This window comes from Camelus dromedarius, chromosome X, assembly GCF_036321535.1.
Source record: "Camelus dromedarius isolate mCamDro1 chromosome X, mCamDro1.pat, whole genome shotgun sequence".
NCBI classification, from domain to species: Eukaryota; Metazoa; Chordata; class Mammalia; order Artiodactyla; family Camelidae; genus Camelus; species Camelus dromedarius.
The window spans coordinates 86,711,388-86,737,548 of record NC_087472.1 but is presented as its reverse complement, the minus strand read 5'-3'; the positions used below and the strand labels follow the sequence as shown (position 1 = coordinate 86,737,548).

Below are 26,161 nucleotides of genomic sequence, written 5' to 3'. Positions count from 1 at the left end.
AAAGGAATAAAGCCAACTACAAAATAAGAACCAATAGAATGCGGTAATCCAATCATAAAGGACAGTCAAATGTGCTTACACATTTATATTTTTCAAATATGAGTTTTTGGAATACTTTTATATTGCTACCTCCATATTTTATGCTGTATTCACTAAAACAGTGTTCAAAAGACGTTTACTGACCTCAGACTTGGGGCCCAGAATCTTCTGCCACTAATTCTACCCCTTCCACAACAAGCACATTTCCCATCATCCTTGATAGCCCTCTTTGGATCCTACCTGGAGGCTGGCACATCATACAGGGCCCAGCTGGGCCATACTCTTCACTTTGTGGGAAACTGTATTCCATTTTTTAGTGTGTTCTTATGTTAAATAATTTTCCTACATTTGTTGACTAACATTGTCTTTAGTGAAGAAATGTGAGATGACAGAATACTTACGAGAAACTTTGGGGTCCTGGTATATTTCTCAGTTTCCCCCAAATCATACTGGGAACTTTCTACCTGCTCCTCTTTCCCTTTCTAATAATTCCCTCCCGAGGCACCTTTATTGGTTAGCGTTACTGCTTATTGACAAAATAAGAAAGAACAAACCTTTTTCATCTTTCAAAGAAGGAAAAAAAATGTTTTTGGGGATGTGGACTAGCAGATGATCTAAGGGGCTATCATTATTCTCTGGTAACTGCTACTAAATTTCAGAGTCAAGTGCTTTCGTTCATATAACACAGTAAGTATCTTTGGCTCTGGCACTGTTAGCATTTTCAGACCAGGCCCAGATCATTTGAAATGTGTGCCACTAAGTCATAGTAGATCTTTAGTTTATGGAAGTGTATGGAGCTCTGTGTTGATTGACAGTGACAGGGTTGCTTGTTAATTAGTGGTGTTTTATATGTCTTTGAATCTTTGTCACAGACCAATCCCAATACTTCATCGCTATGAATACTTCTTCCCCACTACCTCTACCTTTTTCTAGGAGATCATAGATGCTACATAAGCTGATAGAATCCTTCTTCCTTCTGTTCCTGACTCTACATTTTGGCTTCAATAGACATTCTGGCTATGTTGATTGTCCCTGGTGTTATTCCTCTGTAATTCTGGATTTTATCTCAAATCTCTTCCAACAGCCATCACTAATTTATCTTGTTTATCAGTACAGTTACATTTTCTGCCTTATTATGAATTGTCTGTTCTGGGCCAAGTACTCATCCAAGCACCCTCCTCCCCCTGCACCTGATCTGCGTGAATTGTTACTCTTGTGTTATTCCTTGTTCCAAAATCACGTCTCTCGCTCTGACACCCACGCCCACCCCTATGTGGCCTGGCCCTCCTTAGTGTTTTCTCCACTACTTGTCCCTTCTTACCTTATGCATGATGCAAATTGTACTTCTTTCCTGAACAAACAGTATACTTCCTATATCCTTGCCCGGTAGTTCTTTGCCTTTCTGGTACGATATTCCTTTTCTTCGCACCAAACCACCAGCCTATTTAAAATCCAAGCATTCTTTGAGGCCATCTCATGTGCTACTTCCTCCCTTGGGCTATTGCTTGATAATCTCTTGCCATCTTTTCCCTTAGTACTTTGTGTACTTCTGTTATCTTTTACTGCATTATATACTTTAAGTCAGGAATGATATCTTAGTCACATTAGCCAGTATTTCTAGTACATAGTATTTTTCTGGACTCTGACTAGCTTTTATGGAGTCTTTGAGGCTGTGAGGTCATTGTTATATTTAGAACACATCTAATTCATCTTTTAGCACATAGGTCAAGCTGCTTTGATTAAAAGCACTATTCTGTTTGCTGTATCTCCATTTCAGTGTCATTGTCAATTCATAACATTTTAAGATGTTTTAAGTAATTCAATAATTGATGTACTGTGCTTTAGGTCTTTTTATATATTTTTTCTGTAAATCCTCTAATTTATATTTCTTTTCTTTGAAACTAGGCCACTGACATCTGTGATCCTAATCCAATCCTGATGCTCATGTTTTGTGTCTACATGTATGAAAGACTGCCTACATATCTCCCCAAGAAGGTGGTGCCCTTTCATTGTACTCTTCATGACACTGTGCTGACAGAGGTAAGGAGATCATTAGGACCAAAATATACATGGAGTTAAACGGGGTTTTAGCTGTTTCTTTCCCACTCCAAAATTAACAAAAGTATCAGTGTGATATATCATACAAAAGCCTTAGCAAATATTGGTCCTTCTAAACCAAAGGTATAGCAGAGTGAAAAGGAGAATTTTTCCTTAATAATAATCGCCACCCGCAATGGAATGATGACTCTTGCATTCATTTCAGGCATAGGGTGGGGAGATGGAAAATGAAAATTAAGCACTTTGAAGGCAGATCTTTTCAGGAAACTTGAGATCCATTTCATGTACAAAAGGACTGACAGCATAAGTGGAAACTTGTGATCAGAGTGTGCCTGACTTCCCTTTAGGGAAGTTTACACATCCAGATGGATTTTCTTCAGATGAGGATATGGAAAGGGAAGTAATAATGAAAGCACTCCTAAGCAGGACCACTTAATTCCTACTAAAGGATTTTATGTATCCTGGAGCTGTTACATGTGTAACAGTGAATTTTTTAATATTCAGGAAAAAAATAAAAATGAAATTTGGAGTCCTGTGACCATAAAAAAAAATCTGTATAAATATGTCATGTTTTGCAGGTGTTCACTTTAATTGAGAAATATCTTGTCAGGCATCATCAATCTCACTTCGTTTTTCAAACAGTTTGTTTCATTTGAATACTTGTGAAATATCTTCTAGCATACAAGTTTTGATTGCTTGTATTTATCTAAGACTGTTCCTTTTACTAGTTTTCCTAAAATTTCAACCAGACTTGCACGTCTCTCCTTGCTTCTTTCTCAGGACAGTATGGGCTGATAGAATCTTACTATGTACAAAAGGTAATTTACCTCTTTGGTCGGATCATGTTTATTCCTTTCCTCAGGCTGTTTTAAAGTATTCCTCCTCATAGTCAGTTTGTGGGGTGGTAATCTTATACTTTGAATGCAAAACATGTCCATATCTGGTCTTCTAAAGAGATGTCCTGGTGCTCTTTGATTTGTCAGTGTAACCTCATTGAGAAAATAACTGCAGCATCTGTGAATGTCTGAGTGATGGTTAGTAAGGATTCAGTTAAAAATCAAGAAAAACTCAGGTCCTTGTCTCAAAATGTAAAGGGCTCAATTTAGGGAAAGGAAAGCCACTCCTCTTGATTTTCTGTTACCAAAAATTGAGATATGATCCCTTTATTCAATTTTATTACTTTTCCTTTTTTGTTGGAAAAAGAGATATACAACTCTTTAGAGAATTTTTTCAACAGTATTTACTATGATAATTCACTAAGTGTAATGATATTTAAGGACTTCAGGTACTAACTAGTCGAGAGCTGTAATTATATTGGAGAGGCCTTCTGACTTCACAATCAAATTTCTGAAGAGTTAGAAATGCTTTACTTAAGCCTGCAGAAGATAGGAGGACTCTGAATTAGATTTAAGCAGTGATTTATTGGACTTAAGTATTATTACTTATTATTACTAGTTTTCTAATCCTGTCCACATGTTTGAATTTCTTTATGTCATTTGATTGGTATTGTTTTGAAAGAGTAGCTAATAACACAAGTTCATTTTATACATAAATTTTATTTGTAATGTTAAAAATCAACTGAAAGCATATTAAAATGGAAACATGAAATCTTCACAGTTAACTGTTTACTAGAAATAATGTTTATACGTTGAGATTATAGATGAGAATATACAGACAGCTTTTGAAGGAAACTAAAAATTGAAAAGAAATGCAAAATAAAATATCAATTACAAGATGCTTTGATTTTAAATTTCATTGAAGAAAATCACTGATTCAGAAATCGCTCAGAATCTATGGCATCATGTGCGCATGTGCATAAACAGCACTGTAAATGGCAGTGCCTAAGTTGTAGAATGTCCTTCTCAACACTTTCAACCCTCCAGGAGAAAGAAAAATCTGAAGCAATGGCTACTATAATTGAAAAAGTATTTTTGTAGCTATATGTCACATATAGAAACATAGAATACACATTGGGCCCATTAAACAATGTAGTAATCAGTGAAAAAAATGTAGAGTGCATTGATCTTCTGAGATATTTTTAAAAGCAGTTGAAGTCTTTTTTTTTTTTTTTTTTTTTTGAAACAAAATTTATACAGGAGCACAATAGTAACGGGATGGCTGTCATTGCTAAAGGGGAATTGAGGCTCCAAAGCTTGCTTGCTTTCCTTGGCTGACTTTCCCTTCTCCCCATCTGCCACTCACCACTCTACATGAAATCCAGGAGTTGAGTGGAATGACCACAGATGGGCCCAAAGCCTTTGTGTCATTCATTCATTCATTCAACATAATGAGAGTGAGTAGCTTCCTTAAGCAATCAAGGCTGCTTATAGAAGTTCCAGGACTATAAACCAATAACAGTTCATAGTGAATCTACTATTATTTTCAACATTTCCTTCCAGAAAATGGAAATTAGCTCTCTGTGACTTAAATCACTAGATCTGTTAACTAATACTTTAAATGCACACATACATACATAACAAATAACACTAGCATAATCTTCCCTCCATTGTTACTGAGATCTGTAGGCAGTGAGCAACATGAGACCCCCCAAATTTGTGGGAAAACTGAAGGTAGAAACTCTTCAGCAACTACATACTTGTCATGGTAGTTAGGTTACCAAAGTTCTCATTGAAATATAAAAGTAGTTAATCTTTGAACAGATCTCTACCATATTCTATCTATGACTATAGTTCCTGGACTGCGTAAGTGCAGTCATCTTTTCTTTACTCTAGTTTGGCCAGTCATCTACTTCCCCAAGGTCTTCTCCCTCCTCTGGGTCATTACTTTCCATGATAACTTCATGTCTTTCTAATATGTGTATTTTTTAAAATCCCCATTATAGTTTACATAAGCACTTAACGTTTTTCATGAAATACTCCCTAAAAATAAAGTAACTCCTTCTCAAAAATGGTTGGTGTCAGGAAGGAAAAGACAGCCAACCCTTAGCTATACTACCACTTCTAGATGAGGCTACCATCCTTTTCATCTTGGACCTCTGATTTTAAACCTTAACTCCTTATGATGCTTTCTACACTGAGCAGCCAGATTAACCTTTTTATAAATTGGATTATATAAGCAATAAATTCTCTTTTTAAAATTCTTCAAAGATTTCCCTTTGCAGTAAGATTAAAATCCAAGTTGCTAACTTTGGACTTGAAATTTTGGATGATCAGATGTTTTTACATCTGTCATGTCCTTACCTGAAATCTTCCTCTCCCTGCCCACTCTGAAAAACACACACACACACACACACACACACCACACTATCTTTAAATACAAAGTCTGCTTTCTTCCATTTAGTATACTAAGAATAAATAATGATTAAAGTATCTCTTTCATAAAAATAAGAAATGTTAAGTTATATATTTTTAAAATTCATGATCTCATTTATACTCTCTTCTTCTTCAATATAGATTCTACTGAAAAATCCAGGCTTCAAGAGATTAGTGTATAATGCTACAATTGTCGGAAGAGATGCCTCTGATTTCTCCCTCTCCCAGGAAGGGAATGTTGTGACAATTTCTCCAAAGTAAGTTTGTTTTTTTTTTTGTTTTTTTTTTTTTACTGAACATATGAACCCTAGAGATTTAATGTGTGTTATAATTATAAAAGAGTGACCCAGATTTGTTTTTAGTATGAAATGAAAAGATCATCACTCCAGACAGAGATAAATCATTCATATTATTGAGATTCCTCACCAATTTTGTTAAGACAATTCTAACACTATAAAGCATCTGCTTTTTATGTATGCATTTAATTTTAGTTTATGTTGCATGCATATGCTCCACAGAGAATAGACTCTAAGTTCTTTATGTACTATAGTTCTGTTTCCTGCAGGAAATGGGAGTCAGTGTGTGCTAAATATACAGTATTTAGTTGCTTCTGATTATGAAAGCACTATGTACTTACTGTAGAAAATATAGAACCTATGAAAGTAGGAAGAAAAATAAAAGTAAAAACTAATTATCTTGCCTCGAAAGACACCCCCAATGTTGCCATTTTTCTCTATCCCTTCATAATCATTGTATATGTATATCTGGTACACTCCCAAATTGTGATAGTATTCTATAAAGTCTCATTTTTATCTGATTTTGTTCACATGATACTTGTTTAATGTTTCTACTCCTCACCCATTCTCAAATAAAGAACAAATGAAAACCTCAGAGAATAGTCTTCAAAAATTAAATATAAGCATAATATATTACTCTTCCTAGATCAACAAATCCTATTTCATATGCTAATAAGTGTTAATGATGGCAAATGCTCTTATTACATAGTACAAGGATGATATGAGAAGAGCCGTGTCAGTACCACAAGGTTAGACAGATTTGATAACCACTAATCGACTTGAAAAAGAAATGAATTTTAGGCTTGAATTTTATTCTTTGCCTTTGTATTTGATTATTTTTTACCTTGTGCAAAGTGACAGATTATAACTACTAATTATTTATTTAGTTATCTTTTTGGTTTTTGAACTATACATTGACCTGAATTACTTTTCACATTATAGTCTTTATTACTTTTGGTATATCAAACACAGAAATAATTGGAAAGGGGAGCCATTTTTAATTGTGTTTAAAATATGAAGGAGCCCAGTTGCAGTAGTGCCCTTGGCTTGTGTCATTAGCTTGTGCTCATTTTCTTCAGTTGCTGCTTTGCTGCTCCATGCTAAAGGAGTATATCATTTATAAAATGTGAATATTCATGGTTTGAACTCTACCCAGATTGAATTAAATATGAGAAAAACAATCCTCCACTCACCTGTTTATATATTATAAATCATATCTCAGAATAAAACTCCTTGTAAAAACAATCCACTCATTTTCCTAGTTATACTTCTATGTCTGCTATAAAACACAATTTTGGTGATACTAGTTCATTTGGATATTGTCACAGTACCATTTGTCTTCCCTCAGTACTTTGATCATTGAGATCTATTCTGTCCTTCAAATAGGATGATACAAATGAAAAGGATTAAGGTTCCCCTCTTCCTGCTTTGTTCACTCATCAACCTAATAACCTCTTCCAGTATTTCAGAGCTCCCATTATATGGAAATTCTTCCTAACAACTGCCCTAAACCTCTGATGTTTTAGCTTAAGACTGTATGTCTTGTTAGTGAAGCTAACATTTATAGTTTCTATTTTTAATGTGAAACCTGTATACCTGTGTTGTTGAAAATTTGACTGTTACAGAAAAATATAAAGAAAACAAAAATCGCCTAGAATCTCATCAGATAAACACGTTTAATTTATTAGTTCATTTCCTTCCAGTCTTTTTATATGTACAAGCATGTGTTTATTATAATATATGCATAATTGGATATTTACAAAATAAATGCAGTATATATGTAAATATTAAAATACTTAATACCTGTTAAACATGTGCTCTGTATGATATAGTATGCACTTTATGTACCTTTTCATATTTAATCATCCTGGCAACCATATTAGTGTCTTCATTTTATAGAAGAAAACATTGGGCACAAGGACATTGTATCATTTACTCACTTTTCCCTGCTATTAAATGAAGTAGAGATTCAAAACCAGCCAATATAAATCCAGAGTTGGCAGTCTTATTTAACTGACAGCTGCATGTACTGTGTGTGTGTTTATATCATACTCATACAACGCCCCTGGCCTTCAGTTATTTGTGGTTTGACTATTTGTAAGAAATCCTGAAGATCTGTGGCACATAATTGTATCATTTTTGTTTCTCCAGGAACTGGTCTGTGAGAATATTTCACTTGGGTAAACCTAACAGCCTACTTCCCATTAATTTTTTAGCAGTGCTTTTTTTCCTTTTTATTCACCATTGCACCTTTTATGGTTTATATCAATAGAGACATATTTATAAATATTAGCTTCATGAGGTTTTTAACACATGCCAAGTGACCATTAACTGGCCATATTTACATGGATACATACTCCCACATGTAATGATGAATAAATGTATTCATATTTTGACCACATTGTACATATGCATATATTCTTATTTTCAACTTCTTTATCTTTTTTTAGTCAAAATTTAACTTGCACCTGCTTTAATAACTCAAATATGTAGAGGAGTTTAACATGCAAAGCAAGTCCTTCTCCCCTGATATCCCCACCTCCAGAGATCCACTACTTGAGCACCTACTTTTAACTCTTTCAACTATGTCTAGTTTTAGTTCTTCCAATGGTTACTTCCATAAATATAAATAATCTGTGTATCTTTGCCAATATTTTTGTTATATCAACTTCAAAAATACTGTCTTGATGTTTAGCTATAATATTTAATGATCTTGGTCACTTATTACTCTAGATATATTGCCCTCCCACCAAATGTCACTAGTTATATCTTCTATTCATTACTGTTCCAAGAGTACAAATGTAGATTGTAAATATTTCTTATACTATGAATATACAAACTATCTGTTGCCTCCTTTTTTAAGCTGAGAAAATTAATAAATTCTAAAGAAGTACATAAAATCTTTCCTTCAGGTATCTCACATTCTAGAGCACTTTGCCTTTCATTCTTATTTGGCCTGATAGCTTTCCAGACCTATTGAAGAGATGTCAGTATTGGTCACTGTTTATTTCTCTTTGGATAGAAATGAATATCTGCCTCTTTCTTAGTGTATTCACTTATTTGCTAAAAAAAAAACTGCCTTTATGAAACCTTCTAAAAAGTGTGAGAGAGGTAAATATCCCCAAATTTTGGTTTTTCAGCATATCTTTTGACTACACTTACACTTGATTCATATTTTACTTGGTATTTTTCCAAGTTGAAAGGATTTTCCCTCATAACTCTTGAGATAATTGTTCCACCTGCCTCATAATATTTGGTGTTTGTGATGAGAAAATCTATTATTCTGTTTCCCCACACCTCTGGAAGTTTTTAGAATCTTTCATTGTGTTCTGATATTGTTCTGGAATGCATCAAGGAGGGTCATTTTTTTATTCACTGTCTGGGTACAATGTGAGTCCTTTTAATTATGAAGTTGTTTTTCACAAGCTCTGGAAAATTGCCTTAAATTATTTCTTTCATCATTTTCTCTGCTCTCATTTCCTAACCTTTAGTTGTTGGATATTGAACCTGTTAATTAGGTCTTCTATGTATCCTAGCTTATCACTCATATTTTTCAGGTCATTGCTTTTTCCTCTATCAACAAGCCTCCTTTTCCAACTGTTTCCTTTAGGTAAGAGAGAGAGAGAGAGAGAGAGAGAGATAATCTATATGTATTTGTAAGAATACTTTCATTTTCATTGGGTATGTCTATTTCACAGCATCTTGTTCTTAAATTAGGGTTATAGTATCTTCATAAATGTCTCTGACTTTTACATTATGACTTTACGTTCTCTGTTACCTCTGTTGTTTTTATTTTATTTGAGGTCAGCTGATATATTTATCTCGGTCTTAGTGTTTCATGTTGATGGATATACTCTAATGACTTGTGATACTTGTTTATATATAATATGGCAATAGACAACTAAATTGTGATCCTGTATATGCACAGGTTTGTCAATTGGTCGACTTCACTAGGGTGAAAAACATTCTATTTTTATGCCCAGTTGCCTGGCATCCTACACTGGCCCTAGGAAGAATATGGTTGTCTGAATCCTATTTTGCCCTCCATATGACTAGGTATTTCTGGAAATGGCTTCTCCAGAAGTCTACAGGGCAGCTTTGTTTCTTATATTAGCCTCTGTGCAGATGCTCATTGATGATTTCCTCTAACTAGTAGCTTTAAAACAAACAAAACAGACAAACTTTTATTATCATTTTAATGAGATTTCTCTTAGAGAAGCAGTGAATCTGGGTTTTAGATGCCATTGTGGCTTAGAACCCTTTTATCATGTCATTTATCAGTTAAATGCTGGGCTTAGATACTGACACGTGTAGGCTTTATGACTCAGCCTCATTTTTCTTATTTGGAAAATGGGGATCAGAATATTTACCCATAGTGCTGTCAGTAGTGAATGTAATTATATAGGCAAAACATCTAGTTCTGTAACTGGAACTTAGACAAGCAGTACATATTTGCCTCCATCCTCTAAATTCCAAGTGCCCATAATTCATAGATGAAAATATATCAACACTACTCACAAAGGTTTATAGTATAGCAGAGTGCCACACAATCGAACACGTGAGGATATAATTTAATAGTTGTTTTATTTGTGGATGTGTGTATAAAACTAGAGGAAAATACAAAACAAAAGAAGCACCTAAGTGTTCTTAGGGAAACCCCAGAAAGTTTCCCAGAAGATACAAAGCTTAATTCTCAGTATGTATAGATAACAGACATTCACTTCTAGATGCATTTTATTTTGTAGGCTCTAATGCCATTTTTAGGTGTTTTTAAAAAATATCTTTTTTGCTCGATTAAATAATTTTGAAGTCTTTAGTTTTTATACTTAGGTTTCTGAAAATATTTTGTTTTCCTAAAAGAAAATATATAGGATTATCATTATATATATTATATATTATATAATTATGTGTACCACATCCTGCCTTAGAGTCTGTCTAAATCATGATTAATAATGGCTCTTTCTGCCAGTTGTGGATTTAAATTCCCTGAGATATAATTTATACAGAAAAGATTAAACAGCTCCACCAACATATAAATAAACATATTTCTGCATCTAACTTGATGACTAAATTTAGCTATAATCATAGAGTCACTATCATAAAAGTGAAAATATACTTTGAAAAAACGGTTCTCTTTCTTTTTTTCCTCGTTATTCTCATTGAGCCATCTGGGCACTGACATTGATGTGTCATATATTTATTCTCCATCTCTTCCAAAGGCCAAGTTGAAGTAGTTTATGAGGTACATGTAATATCAAGGAGATTTTTTTAAATGAGGGAAGGCAGTTGGAGCAGAGAGAAAATAAAAGGTAAGAAAATTAAGATAAAGGCCATAATTATGATACACATGTCTGGATACCTAAGACACTTACGTGAAGTGGATGACCCACGTGATTCTAAACTTTCTAATACACTCAGTAAGGCATATGCTCCAGTATGACTACCAGATTTGTAAAAGGAATATCTACGCTCAAGAGAAGCTCAAATCTTCATGGTCCTACAACCAACCATTGGCCTCATAAAAAGGATACTGTATTTTAAGACGTGTTTCATAGAACTTAAGTATAGTTCCATGAACTTACTTACTTAGTACATGTTATTTAGATTATGGTCATTCTTCAACACCCTTTTTCGTCATCTTCCATGGAGAGCCAATCCATTACCTAGTCATACTAATTTTACCTTATGTGTCTTAAATTTGGTGTTTTTCCCTCTTACCCACCTCTTTCATCCTAGTTTCATGTACTGTCATCTTTAAACTGGGCTGCTACAGTAGATCATAAAAGGCTTCTCTGCAATCCATCCTTTCTGTTAGAATAGCAACAATCTTTTTTGATGTAAATTTGGTTATGTTACTCTTCTGTTTGAAATATTGCAATAGCTTCCCATCACCATTAGGATATAGACTGAATATCTCAACATGGTCTGTGGCCTTTCATGGCTGGCCTTTAGCTATATCTTCATCACTAATACCCTTGCTCTCTAAGCTTCAGCACCACTGGCCTTTGGTAAGTTCTTCAAATATATCATAAGTCCTCATACTAGAGGCATGGATGCCTTTTTTCCTCCCCTGCTCATTCTACCTAACTCATTCTCATCCTTCATATCCCACCTGATACATCACTTCCTCTGATCCTTTGGACTATATCACACTCTCCATTATGTGCTCTCATACCCCTTCATAGCACATACAGAATTTATAATTTTCACATTTATTTTGTGATGATATAATTAATGCCTGCCATGTCCTATAAAATGTAAGCTCCAAGAGATCAGGAATAGTGGGGTTTATTTTTAATAATTACTTTATCTCAAAAACGTAAAACAATGTCTGGAACATTGTAAGTTCTCTGTTAATATCAATTGAATGAATGAATGAATGGCTTTATCTAATAATGAATTTTAGAATATCTAGAAAAATCTTAAATCACTCACAGGTATCTTAACACATAATTTGAGCATATGTACCCAGAAAAAGATCCCAAAGTCAAATATTTTTGTTCTCAATTAAATTTAAGCCTATGAGCTTTTCATAATAGCCAAGAAAATGTCCTTTTGTGCAAGTTGAGGGGATTAATGATATTATATCTGAATAAAATTGTGAATAAAAGCCAGGCTGGGCTAACAAGATAACTCACAAGTCTAAGTATTGGAATACTGATCTGAGTTCTGCTGGACTAACTCGTAAATCTAAGTTAATTAGTGTTGGTTTGCTGTTCATGTTTTTTCTGCTAGCCAGCTGGATTTTCAAAGATACATATCTGGCTTTGGAATGTTGGTTTGCTGCCTCCCTGCCTCCACTTTTGGTAATGATGATGCTAAAGCTGTTCCATGCCTATTGGCCGAATACCCCCAAGCTTGTACTTTACCTTATAAAATCTCATGCGCACGTCTTGGAGGTGCTCAGAGCTTCGGAGCAGAAGCCCCTCTGAGCCCGCCGGCATAATACATCTGAGTACTCCAACCCTCCGAGTGGTGCTTGTTTCTTGGTTGACCTGTCGTTTCTGTAACAAAATCATTCCCACTTCTGCTAGATGTGAACTGTAATTTTCCCTAAAAAACAATTTTGAGAACATTTCAATTAATTTTTAAAGTCCTTCATTCACTTTATGCTACTCGCTAAACTCACCTATTCAACAGAAATTCCTCACAGGTTCTGGGAAAGTTAAGCCAAAGTTTAATGCCGAGAGAATCTATTTCCATCTCCATTCCTGAATGTGTGTGTCCTAAGGGAAGGCAGTGGGTGATAGTTTGTACAAAGTTAACTGTGGTAATGATGTATGAGTCTAACTATGGTAAAAGCCAGAGAAAAAGCAAAGGTAAAAATGTCCCCAAGGTTTACCACCCACAGCTGTGGCAAGGCAAGGCAAGGCTGAAAGATTCAGCCAGTAAAGAAAAATTGAGCCCATTTTTCATTTGGAGAATTCATTACTTACATAAACAGTGAAAGTGAAAGTTACCAAAGGGCCCAGATTCCTGTATCCCTTATGTAGAGTGACACCAAAACAAGAGAAGCCAGATGACTGCATCATGCATACTAGGATACCTGTTGCTTATAATCAATTTCATGCTTCAACTAAGCAGTTTTGTAGCCAGTAACTCTACCCTGAAGGGAGCTAGGTGGCAAGCCTCAGACCTCATCAGAATCTAGGAGGCAATGAGAAACTGTCTGCTGATAGCCTCTCAGGGAAGATAGAGGGGCAAGTGAGAAATGTTCTTGGAGCAGTGCTTCAGGAAACTCCATGTTTTGTGTTATGAGAGGATCACAGAGCTTTCTGCCAAGACTTACATTCACCACAGTTCAGCTTTGTGTCTATGGTGTCTGTTGTTATGCACGGTTGCCAGGGTGCCATGATTTAGTCATTCCCCTAGAAACTGAGAAGTGAAATCTCCAACTCATAGATTCTTTACCATTTTACTATATTTTACACTAGAAAGTTGAAAATTAAAGGAGATGGATGAGTTTTCCTTATTCTTTTAATTAAGTATATCTTTCAAATAAAAGTCATGCAACTTATACCATTATTTTGATTTGAGGTTTGAATTTTATTTTCACCCAGTTATAGGTATTTTTTCTTAATTCCTACTTTCTCATTTTTTTTCCCTCCATGTGCTGTGACTAAGAATGTGCCTAATCAGTAGCACAGAATGTCCTATGAAACTCACACAAAAATACATGTATGATTTCCTGTGGCTAGCTGTTAGAAAACCCAGTGTTTGGTAGATTATACATACATTTGGAATTTAACTTTAGGTTTTACAGACTGGTTGAAGATGTTTGGACTGATAACAGTAACTCAATTATAGCCTTTCTAAAATCTGCAGCAATCTTTAATTTTATTGTGGAAGTGAGTGTATTAACAGAGGGTGGGACCTGAACACATGGTTGGCACTGAATAGTGGCTTGTTAGTTGTCTTTTTCTCAATACAATATTTTCTCTTTTATCTTTTATTAAATAGAAACCAAACTACCATCACTCTGAAATTTACCAGTCACTTCCTCCATCCTGCTGAAGCGTCACTGCTGTTAATTTCCAAACCGAAGAATGGAATAGGAGGTAGTACGATGACTTTTGCCCTCAAGGGTGAAGTCCTCAGTTTTAAAGCCATTGTAAGTAAATTATACCGATTTTATGTTTTTGTGTCTCTTCTCAAGCCATGGAGTGTCCCAGGCACAGCTCTTCTTCAAAGTTTTATCTCCTGGCAGCTCTTGTTCTTTGAGATTGTGTGTGTTTACAGACACAGATGTGCACATACTTACATTTGCACAGTATTTGGCTTCTGTAGCTCTGTTATTCTTACTTTGATATTCTTTCTTTGGAAGTAAGTCTCCAATTTTATAATAGATGTTGAAGGACTTGTATTTACTTTATTTTTTAAAATTTTAATACAATTTTAAAGGTTATTTTCCATTTATAGTTATTACAAAGTATTGGCTCTATTCCCCATGTTGTACTGTACATCCTTGAGCCTGTCTTACACCCAACAGTTTGTACCTTCTCCCCCAACGCCTGTGTTGTTCCTCCCCACCTCCCCACTGGTAACCGCTAGTTTGTTCCCTGTATCTGTAAATCTGCATCTTTTTTTGTTATATTCATTAGTTTGTTGTGTTTTTCAGATTTCGCATATGAGTAATATCATATAGTATTTGTCTTTCTCTGTCTGACTTATTTCACTTAGCATAATGCCCTTCAAATCCATCCATGTTCCTTCAGATGGCAAAATTTCCTTCTTTTTATGGCTAAGTACATATTGTATATTGTGTGTGTGTATGTGTGCGCATGTATACATATATATACATGCGCACACACCCCATATCTTTATTCATTCATCCATCAATGGACACTTAGGTTGTTTCCATATCTTGGCTATTGTAAATAATGCTGCACTGAACATGCGGGTGCATGTATCTTTTTGAATTAGTGTTTTGAATTAGTGAATTACATACCCAGAAGTAAAACTGCTGGATCGTATGATAGTTCTATCTTTAGCTGTTTAAGGAAGCTGCATACTGTTTTCCATAGTGGCTGTACCAATTTACATTCCCACCAACAGTGTACAAGCGTTCCCTTTTCTCTACATCCTTGCCAACATTTGTTATTTGTGTTCTTTTTGATGATAGCCATTCTGATAGGTGTGAGGTGGTATCTCATTGTGGTTTTGATTTGCATTTTCCTGATGATTAGCGATGTTAACCATCTTTTCACATGCCTGTAGTCATCTGCATTTTTATGGTGATTTTTTTGTTTATTTTTTTATTGACGTTAACATCAGTTTACAACATTATATCAGTTTCACGTGTACAACCTTATAGTTCTGCTACTGTATACCCTAGAGTGTCCTTACCACCAAAAGTTTACTTTCTATCCATCACCATACAGTTGATCACCTTTACACTTTTTGCCTGTCCCCCCTTAACCCCAACTCCCCCACCCCCATAACCACTGCTCTATTCTCTATATCTGTATGTTTATTTTTATATTCCAAATATGAGTGAAATCATGTAACCGTTTTTGTCTTTCTCTGTCTAACTTACTTCACTTAGAGTAATACCCTCTAAATCCCTTCCATGTTGCCACAAATGCCAAGATTTCATTCTTTCGTAATGGCTGAGTAATATTTCATTACACACACACACACACACACACAGACACACACACACACACACACACACACACCCCACATCTTCTTTATCCATTCCTCCATCGATGGACACCTAGGCCACCTCCATATCCTGGCCGCCGTGAATAATGCTGCTGTGAACATTGGGGTGCATGCATCTCTTCGAATTAGTGCCTTCATATTCTTCGGAAAAATACCCAGAAGTGGGTGTAGTCATCTGCATTTTGAAAGGATTTGTATTGACTGTTAAGGTCGGCTTTTCACAATTACATTTGTGCCTTTTATCAAGGAGTCATTCACTATACCCATAACAATTTACATGCCTTTCTGCCATGGAGACTTGTGATTTAAGTTAAAGCAGTCCCTGGGCTATGTCTGTTTTCAGTTAAATTAAGATTTGGTGGTTTACACAGCCAAGAAAAACATTACTCTTTTCTGACAGGAATATTCATCAGTTTACCTTGAGTGTCCTATGGAGCAAGTCTGTTATAAAGATAATGCTAAGACTGGCGTTCAGTGAGAGGTGATGATGTTCCAGGCAGAGTTCTAAGTGTTAATATCTCAAAGGATGGGCGAGAAGGATTTTTAAATCTCTATAAAATGGTTGTGATATTGCTGTGATTGCCATTAGTTTGTCTAAATATTATTTTCTACTGTGGGTGTATGATAAAGAAGTAAATTTATGCTGCCAGATTTCCATATGGATTATAAAGAATTGTAAATGTGCGGTGGCCTGAGTGGGAAGTATGAAGAGTGACTTTAGTAAAGGCCAGTTGTGTGAGGAGAGCATTAAGACGCTCACACGGACAGAATGGCTTATTAGATAAGGATACAGAGCAGGCATTTGATTGTACTGAGATGAGTATTGTGATCTTCTAATTTCCTCCTGAACAATGAACTCTTACACTTCCCAACCCTGTCACATAAATTCTCTGAAACAAACCATTGCTTTGCCGCATGTGTCTAAGCAACATGCATGGTGTTAGCCTGTCATGAACATGGCTCTTGAGCAGAAAAGCTGACACCTGAAGCTCATGTGGTCTCTGTTTACTTTTTGGTCTTAGACACCAGGAAGGTATATTGGATAATACTGGAGAAATAGGTAAGGACATGATTAGTCTAAAATAGCAGAATTCCTGGAATCTTTTCCTTTGTGGAAATCTTTTGGGAAATTTGAGTTTTAGTTTTATATTTGTGCTTTTATTACAGTAAAAATATGTCAGTGCAGCCACCACATTATAAACACAGGCATGCCACAGTCACATACACTCGAACTCAGGTATGTGCCACACCCATACACACCTGCCTCTTCCTTATGTAATGTTTATTAGGTATATAGATGATTAATTAATTTGCATATGTAAAGTCGTGTTCAGTCATTAACAAAATGAATTTTAAGGAAATTAACTTGGGAGACACTATTGTGACAAATCATTCAGTTGTTAGCACAGGATTATGGATCAGTGATGAGGTAAAATCTATTTTTATTCTTTCCCACCCAGATTTTAGCAGTGCAATGTTAATATAAATTAATATTACTGTAATATTTAAATAGACAGTTTTTTAGGAACTTTAAGTTTATATTTCATAATTCAGGATATTCTTTTTTATTATTAGCATGTAATATGTTTTATTTATTTATTTTTTACCTTAGGATATTATAAAATGTAGATCCCCATGTTATAAATGGAAAGAAATCACTGTGAATGTTAAAAATCCCTTCCACGCTGCTGGAGACTTCAGGTAAGTTATTGTTTTGATGTAAATTTATTGCAATTAGCATATCCAGTCTTAAGAGAAGTATGTAATTTTCTTCAACCTGAACTATTTCGAGGAGAAATTTTATGTATTTACATTGCTATAAATTTATAAGCCTCAGCAGATAAAATAGAACAAATAGTGAAGGTAAATCAGTTTTCCTTGAAATCCTATTTGATCTCTACAAAGTTAAGGTTGATCATGTCAAATTTGTGAATTTTATGTAAGCTTTCTGTTTATTGAGAGTTACAATTCTTTCAGTATTTTAAAATTTCTAATTAATTGACTTTTTAGCTTCTCATTGTATTGCATCTGTTAATGTCCAAAAGTGAAATGTTGATTCAGGCAGAAAATTTATTTTTACTTGCGGCATCATGATTAAAACCGCACATTAAGCATGCATTTGTGAATCTTGAGATTTAACAACAGTGATAACAACATAAATTTGAAATGAAAAGACAATATAGTGTTGAAGTGTTATTTAAGGCCACAAATAGAAAGAGATATCTTTTTATAAATTTACATGTTGAGGGAGAAGATGGATAATGATACTCCTCCCTCCCTTGTATGAATGTAGCCCTCACACTTAGGCAATGGGCATATAAACTCACAAATTTAAAGCCAGTCGCAAAATGTGTAAAATCAGTATTTTATAGTAAATATATATTACTTTCAAAAATAAAGAATAATGAAAGAGGATGAATAAGAAAGGATATTTAATGGCATATAATTCATATAGCCATTATTTTGATGTTAGAAACACTATAATAAGTGACCTAGTTTTTAATACTACACTTACAAAAATGATCAGAATTTGGTTATTATTAATAATCTTATATCAAATAAACTTTAATTTTTTTATTGAAGTAGAGTCAGTTACAATGTGTCAGTTTCTGGTGTATAGCACAATGTCTTTTAAAATAAAATTTAAAATTTCATATATTTTCCAAAAAGTTATATGCAGCACAGTGACCAGATTTGATCCTGTTTTATCAAAATTTAACATTACTTTTAACAAATAAGGTAACCTAGTCTAGGTTTTTTAAAATATTTTTATTGAGATATAGTTGATATACAATAGTGTATATTGAGGTGTACAACATGATGATTCACAATTTTTAAAGGTTGTACTCCATTTATAGTCATAAAATATTGGCTATGTTCCCTGTGCTGTCCAACATATCCTTACTTTGTACATAGTAGTTTGTACCTCTTAATCCCCTACCCAGCCTAGATTTAACAGAGACAGAATTGACTCCCACACTTCTATCCACCAGATCAGTAATTCTCAAATTCCTTTATAGCAGCATGTGATTCTTTCATGCTGTATAATACTTTTTTCACATGTTGTATGATTTGGTTTGCTAGTATTTTGTTGAAGGTTTTGCATTTATAACCAAAAGATTTATTAATGTAATTTTCTGGTGATGTCTCTGTCTTGTTTTTGTTTGTTTGTTTATTTTGTTTTGTTTTGTTTGTATCATTAATACTACACTCACAGAAAGATTTCAGAAACTGTCCTTTCCATACTATTTTTGGGGAGAGTCTGTGAATAAATAGTATCAATACTTCCAAATGTTTCGTAGAATTCACAACTAAAGCCATTCAGGTCTGAACTTTGTTTTGTGGGAAATTTATTTTATTATTAATTCCATCTCTTTACTTGTTATAGCCTAATCAGATTTTCAATTTCTTCTTGAATCAGTTTGATACTTTATGCCATTCTGAGAATTTTGCATTTCCTCTAAGTTATCTAAGTTGTTGGCAAAGAAGTTTTCATAGTATTCCCCTATAAACCATTTTACTTTTTCCTTCAAAGGCAATAGTGATGGCCCCTCTTCCATCCTTTATTTTAGGAATTTGATTCTTCTCTCCTTTATTCTTGATCAATCTAAGATTTGTTAATTTTATTTACCTTTTCAAAGAACCTTCTTCTGGTGTCCTTAATATTTTCTGTTGTTTTTCTTTATCTTTTTTTAAAAAAAATCTTTACTTGAGGTATAATTGATATGCCAAAAACTACACATGTAAAGTATACAATTTGATGATTTTGGACATATGCATGTACTGTGATACTGTCATCACAATTGAGGCAGTAAACATATCCATCACTTCCAAATGTTTCCTTGTATTCCTTTTTGTTTGTTTGTTTGTGGTAAGAATGCTTAACATGAGAATTGCCCTCTTTAACAGATGTTTCAGTGCACAATACCATGTTGTTAACTGTATGCACTGTGTTGCATAGCACATCTCTAGTACTTAGTCATCTTGCATAACTAAAATATTACACAACAACTCCAATTTCATCCTCTTTTCATCCCCTAGCAACTATCATTCTGTTCTCTGCTTCATGAGTTTGACTATTTTAGATACCTCATATAAATAGAATCATATACTGTTTGTCCTTTTGAATGTGGCTTATTTCACTTAGTATAATGTGCCCAAGATTCATCCATGTTGTCACATGTTGTAGGATTTCCTTTTTTTTAAGACTGAATAATATTTTGATAATAGCCATCCTAAGAGGTGTGAGGTGATACAGCTCATTGTGGTTTTGATTTGTATTTCTCTGATAATTAGTTATGTTGAGCACCTTTTCATATACCTATTGACCATCTGTGTGTCTTCTTTGGAGAAAGGTCTGTTCAAGTCCTTTGCCCATTTCTAATTTGATTACTTACCATATTATTATTATCATCATTATTATTGAATTGTTGGAGTTTCTTATAATATTTCAGCTTTTGTTGCCTGTGCTTTTGGTGTCATATCCAAGAAGTTATTGCCAAGACCGTTGTCAAGAAGCTTTCCCCTTATGTTTTTCTTCTAGATATACAGCTCTGGTCTTATATTTAATGATTTCATTTTTTGAATGCAGATATCCAGTTTTTCCAACATCTTTCAGTAAGGAGACTGTCCTTTCCCATTGTGTATCATTGGCATGCTTATCAAAGATCAGTTGACAGTGTACTTGGGGTTTATTTCTGGGCTATCATTGTTTTGTTTTTGTTTTTGTTTTTTGTCATATGTCTGTCTCTATGACAGTACCATTACTGCTTTAATTACTGTGGCTTTGTAATATATTTTGAAATCAAGAAATATGATGTCTCCATCTTTGTTCTTCTTTCTCAAGATCACTTTGGCTATTCTGGGTCTTTCATGGTTCCATATGAATTTTAGAATTTTTTTTCCTGTATTTGTAAAGAATGCCATTGGGATTTTGATGGGGGTAGCACTGAATATGGAGATGGCTTTGTTTAGTATGGACATTTAAACAATATGAGTCTTCCAATTCCTGAACATAGAATGTTTTCCTTCTTTGTGACTTTTAATATTTCTTTCATTCTATGTTCTGTAGTTTTCAGCGTACAAATCTTTCACTTCCTTAGTTAAGTTTTTTCCTCAGTACTTTATTCTTTTTGATGCTGTTGAAAATGAGATTTTTTTTTTTTTTAGTTTTCCTTTTCAGATAGTTTGGAATTAGTCTATAGAAACACAACACTTTTAGTGCTGATTTTGTATCCTTCAACTTTACTGAATTTGTTTATTCTAACAATTTTCTTTTTTCTTTTTACTTATTGATGGAGTCTTTAGGGTTTTCTATAAATAAGGTTGTATCACCTGCAAACAGAGATGATTTTTCTTCTTCCTTTCTGATTTTGTTGCCTTTTATTTTTCTTGCACAAACGCTCTGGCCAGGACTTCCAGTACTATGTTGTATAGAAGTAATGAGGGTGGACATCTTTGTGTTCCTTTAAGATCGTAAAGGAAAAGCTTTCAGTTTTTTCACTATTGAGTATGAAGTTGGCTGTGGATTTGTCATATGTGGCTTTTAAATGTTGAGGTACATTCCTTCTACATCTATATTTTTCCCTTTATTTTTCTTCTTTTTACCATTTGACCCCCTTCACCCATTTCTTCCACCTACCTTATCCTCTGACTCTGACATTTACTAATCTGTTCTCCGTATCTATGAGCTTGTTTTAAGATTCTACATATGAGAGAGATCCTGTGGTATTTGTCTTTCTCTGTGACTTATTTCACTTACATAATGCCCTTGAGATACATCCATGCTGTTGCAAATGGTAAGATTTCATTGTTGTTTTTATTATTGAGTAATATTTCACATTATATATATATGGGTATATCACAATTTCTTCATCCATTCATCTGTCAGTGGACTCCATTTAGGTTGTTTCCATATCTTGACAATTATAAATAATGCTGCAGTGAACATAGGGATGAATGTATCTTTTATTTATTTTTGGGAGGGAGGGTGCATGTATCTTTTAAGAGTTAGTGTTTTTGTATTTTTCAGATAAATACCCAGAAGTGGAATTGCTGAATCATATGGTAGTTCTATTTTTAGTTGTTATAGAACCCTCCAAACTATTTTTCCATAGTGGCTGCACCAATTTACATTCCCACCAGCAGTGCACAAATGTTCCCTATTCTCCTTATCCTCACTAACACTTACTATTTCTTGTCTTTTCGATGATAGCCATTTTAACAAATATAAGATACATCTCATTGTGGTTTTGATTTGCATTTGTCTCATGATTCATGATGTTAAGCATATTTTCATGTGCCTGTTAGCCATGTGTATGTCTTCTCTGGAAAATGTGTATTCAGATCTTCTGTCTTTTTTTTAAAATCAGATTATTTGTTTGTTTGTTCTGCTGTTGAGTTGTATGAGTTTTTTTTTTTTTTCCTTTCATACTTTGGATATTAGCCCCTTATCAGATATTTGATTTGCAAATATTTTCTACCATTCAGTAAGTTGCCTTTATATTTTCTTGATGATTTCCTTTGGTGTGCAAAAGCTTTTTAGTTCAATGTAGTCCCACTTACTTAGTTTTGCTTTTGTTGCTGTTGCTTTTGCTTTTGGTGTCAGATGCAAAATATCATTACTAAGACCTATGTCAAGGAGTTTACCTAAGCCTGTGTTTTATTCTAGGAGTTTAATGGTTTCAGGTCTTTTGTTCAAGTCTGTAGTTCATTTTAAATTAATTTTTGTGGATGGTGTAAAATACACATGTATTTTTGTGGCTGTCCAGTTTTCCCAGCACCACTTACTGAAGAGATTGTCTTTACTCCATTGTATATTCTTGGCTCCTTTGTTGTAAATTAATTGCCCAAATATGTGTGGATTTATTTCTAGGCTCTCTATTCTGTTCCATTGATGTATGTGTCTGTTTTTATGCCAATACCATACTATTTTAATTATTACAGCTTTCTAATGTTTGAAATCGGAAAGTGTGATAGTTACAGTTGTGTTCACCCATTTCATTTTTCAAATGGTTTTTCTTTTCCTTTCTCTTTCGCTTCTCTTTCTGTTAATTCCATGACACATATGTTGGTACATTTAATTGTGTACCATAAATTTATGTGATGGTTTATATTTCATTATTCAATTTTTCTCTCTGCTCTTCAGACTGCACAGTCTCTATCAATTTTGAAGTTTATTACTTTTTTTCCCTGTTAATTCAAATCTCTTGTTGAGCCCCTGTAGTGATTTTTTACTATCTGTTATTGTAGTTTCCAAATCCACAATTTCCATTTGGTTCTTCTACTCATTTCAGTCTCTTCTTTTTTGATATTCTCTATTTGATGTTCCACTGTCACCATGTCTTCCTTTACCTCTTTATTCATAGTTCCCTTAGTTTTTTAAGCCATTTTTAGTGGCTTTTGATTTAGTGTTCTGTTGAATATGGTAGCTGGTCACTCTAACAGTCAGTTTTTCTTGCATGCCTCTTTTATTGTTTCTTTGCTTGTTCATAATTTTTATGTTGGAAACTGGACATTTTTGAAAAAATATTGAGTTCTGGTCCTGTCTCCCATAGGATTGTTAATATTGTTTGGTTGTGTAATTTTTTTACTGACTAGCTGGCTTATTTTAGTTCACTACTTCCTCCTCGCCACATAAAACACACACACACACACACACACACACACACAGAGTATGAAGCTTCTGTTGGTGCTTATGTGGAATACAGCCTTAGGTATGCCCACAGTCATTCAGGGATAACAGTGATTTTGGCAGCGATTTCTTTGACTGTCTTTTTCTCTGTCCACACCCAGCTATTAAATTCCCCTAATTCCAATTCTATGGAAGGCATAAATTGCTTCTCAAATCAATTCAATCAAATCCAGCTCCTTTGAAATAATAGTTCCTTCAGTCAGTGTTTGAGATTTATTCTGACCCCAGGAGGGCTCCTCCCAGCTGTCTCTCTCCCCAGTTTTCTCCAGCAAACTAGCTTGGCTACAGTTTAGCCTGTATCTTCAGTTTACCAATCTCCTCCCAATTGCCTTTCACCACACTGCTCTATTTTTCAGAGGACCCTTTGGCTTAATCTTCACATGTTACTGAAAATGGAATCAGTTCCTTTGTGAAGAGATAAAGAGCTGTATGTTTTAAGGCCAGCTTCTCCCTCTAGGCAGAATCTCCGAGCCATGTCTCTTGCTGGAAGTAGGGACAGTGGTACACTTTTCTTGGAGTAACACCCCACATTAGGCGCTGAATGCTACGTGGGATGGGGAATGATAGCTTCATGTCTTCCTGGATTGCTTCTCACAGCATGCAACCACAACTTTATAAACCAGGGCAAAGGCAATTTCACACCCATGTAGAGCCTGTGATCCATGATTGGGTGCTCGGCCGAAGAAGGGAGCCCCTCAGCCCCTCTCAGCTTCATTTGCCCAAAACTTAGCTTCAGTAACACATACTGAGGACAGGAAGGAAAATGTTGCTGTCATACATCTCTGAAAAAGATAGTTCTCCAGCTGGGAGCTAGGAGAGGAATGAGCCCTGTATTCTTAGCTGTACTGGTCTAAAGTAGAGTTTCTGTCTTAACTGAGTGAAGGAGGAGGAGGAAGAGAGTGGTCTTGGTTCATATGCCACAGACTACACCTTTTCTTACTGAATTTAGTAAATATTATTGAATAGTTTTTTTTCCCCATCTACTATATGCCCTTAGGTTCATTTCCAGAGAGTTTAAATCATTTATTTTCATTCTCTTACTCATTTTTCTCAGAAGTAGTCCATGGAATTCTCATGCTGTCATGCTGAAATAGTGTTTACTTTAAGTTCTACTTTGTTATTTGTATAACCACTCCAATTCTCTTTTTGTTATTGTTTGCATAGTATTTTTTTTTTATTCTTTTGTTCCCAGTTTATGTCTTTGCACCAATGTTTGTCTTTTTACTAATCTATTTATATCCACTTCGTGGGTCTCTGCCTTTTGATTAGAATATTAATCCCTTTATAATTAATATCATTTTTGATACAAAAGGATTTATGTCTGCCATTTGATACTTGTTTTCTATGAGTCTTATGTCTTTGTTTAACTATTTCTTCATTACTGCTTGATTTTGTTTTAAATATTTATTTTTAGTGTGCCTTTTAAAATTTTTGTTTATTTTATTGTATGTTTTTACATTTTTTTCCTTAGTAGTTATCCTGAAGATTATAATTAGCATTCTAATTTCTAAAAATGCAGCTCAGATTGATACCAATTTAATTTCAATATAGTTCAGAAACTTTGCTTCAGTCTCTCTCCTTTTCCTAGCTCCTTGTTAGTGCTATTATGGTTATACGCATTACATCTTTATACAGTATAAGCTCATAAAACTGTTTTATATTTATTATCTCACACTGTTTTATTTTAAATCAGAAAGGAGAACAAAAAGTGTTGCAAATAAAATACATTTATAGCTTATTTGTTTTATGTATTTACCTGTGTAGTTAACTTTGTAGTTTTTATTTCATCATGTGGCTTAGAGTTCACCTCTAGTGTTGTTTTAAACTGAGGAAATTCCACTACTATTTCTTGTAGGGCAAGTCTGTTAGCAATGAATTCTTCCAGTTTTTATTTATTTGATAATACCTTAATTTCTCCTTAATTTTCGAAGGATAGTTTTGCTATATATAGTATTCTTTATTGGCTGTCTTCTTTCAGCACACTGTATACATCATCCCATTGCATTCTGTTCTTTAGAGTATAGGTGGGAATTCAATTGTTAATCTTATTGAGAAACAACAACAGTGTTGAGTCAACTTTGTCCTGCTTCTTACTGTGTCTTGGCCTTTCAGCATCTTGACTCTTGTTGTCTAGTTATGGAATCACCTTCAGTTTATCCTATGTAGAATTTTTTGTGCTTCTTAGATGTATAAATTAATATTTTTCATCAAATTAGGCAGGTTTTCATCATTTATTTCTTCACATTTTCTGTCTGCCTCTTTCTTTCCTGTCTTTTCAGGATTCTGATTAAGCTTATGTTTGTCTGTTTGATAGTGTTTCACAGTTCTCTGAGGCTCTGTTAATTTTTTCTTTATTGTTTTATCTTTCCATTCTTTACAATTAATCATTTCGCTTGACATATCTTCAAGTGCACTCATCCTTTTGCCACCTCAGACCTGCAGTTAAGTCCCTCTAGTGCTTTTTTATTTCATGTATTGTACTTTTTTAAGTCCAGAATTTATAATTAGTTCTTCTGTTTAATTTCTCTTTATTGATGTTCTTTATTTGGTGATACATAATTGTCTCCGGTAAGTGAGAAAGTTGGGGTTGACAAGTAGGGTTGAAGATCTTTGATATATTTTGGGAATCTCCTAAGCTA

The 26,161-nt window shown here is 34.3% G+C and overlaps 1 protein-coding gene across 1 annotated transcript in view; it reads left to right on the top strand.

The window, feature by feature from the left end:
- CFAP47 (cilia and flagella associated protein 47) overlaps nt 1-26,161 on the top strand; it is a 419,927-nt gene that overhangs the window by 190,853 nt on the left and 202,913 nt on the right. Inside the window, exons 36-39 of the mRNA XM_064483196.1 lie at nt 1,945-2,079; nt 5,511-5,626; nt 14,126-14,276; nt 17,442-17,530. Of these exons, the coding sequence (XP_064339266.1) occupies nt 1,945-2,079; nt 5,511-5,626; nt 14,126-14,276; nt 17,442-17,530 (491 nt within the window). The remainder of the gene's footprint in view (nt 1-1,944; nt 2,080-5,510; nt 5,627-14,125; nt 14,277-17,441; nt 17,531-26,161) is intronic.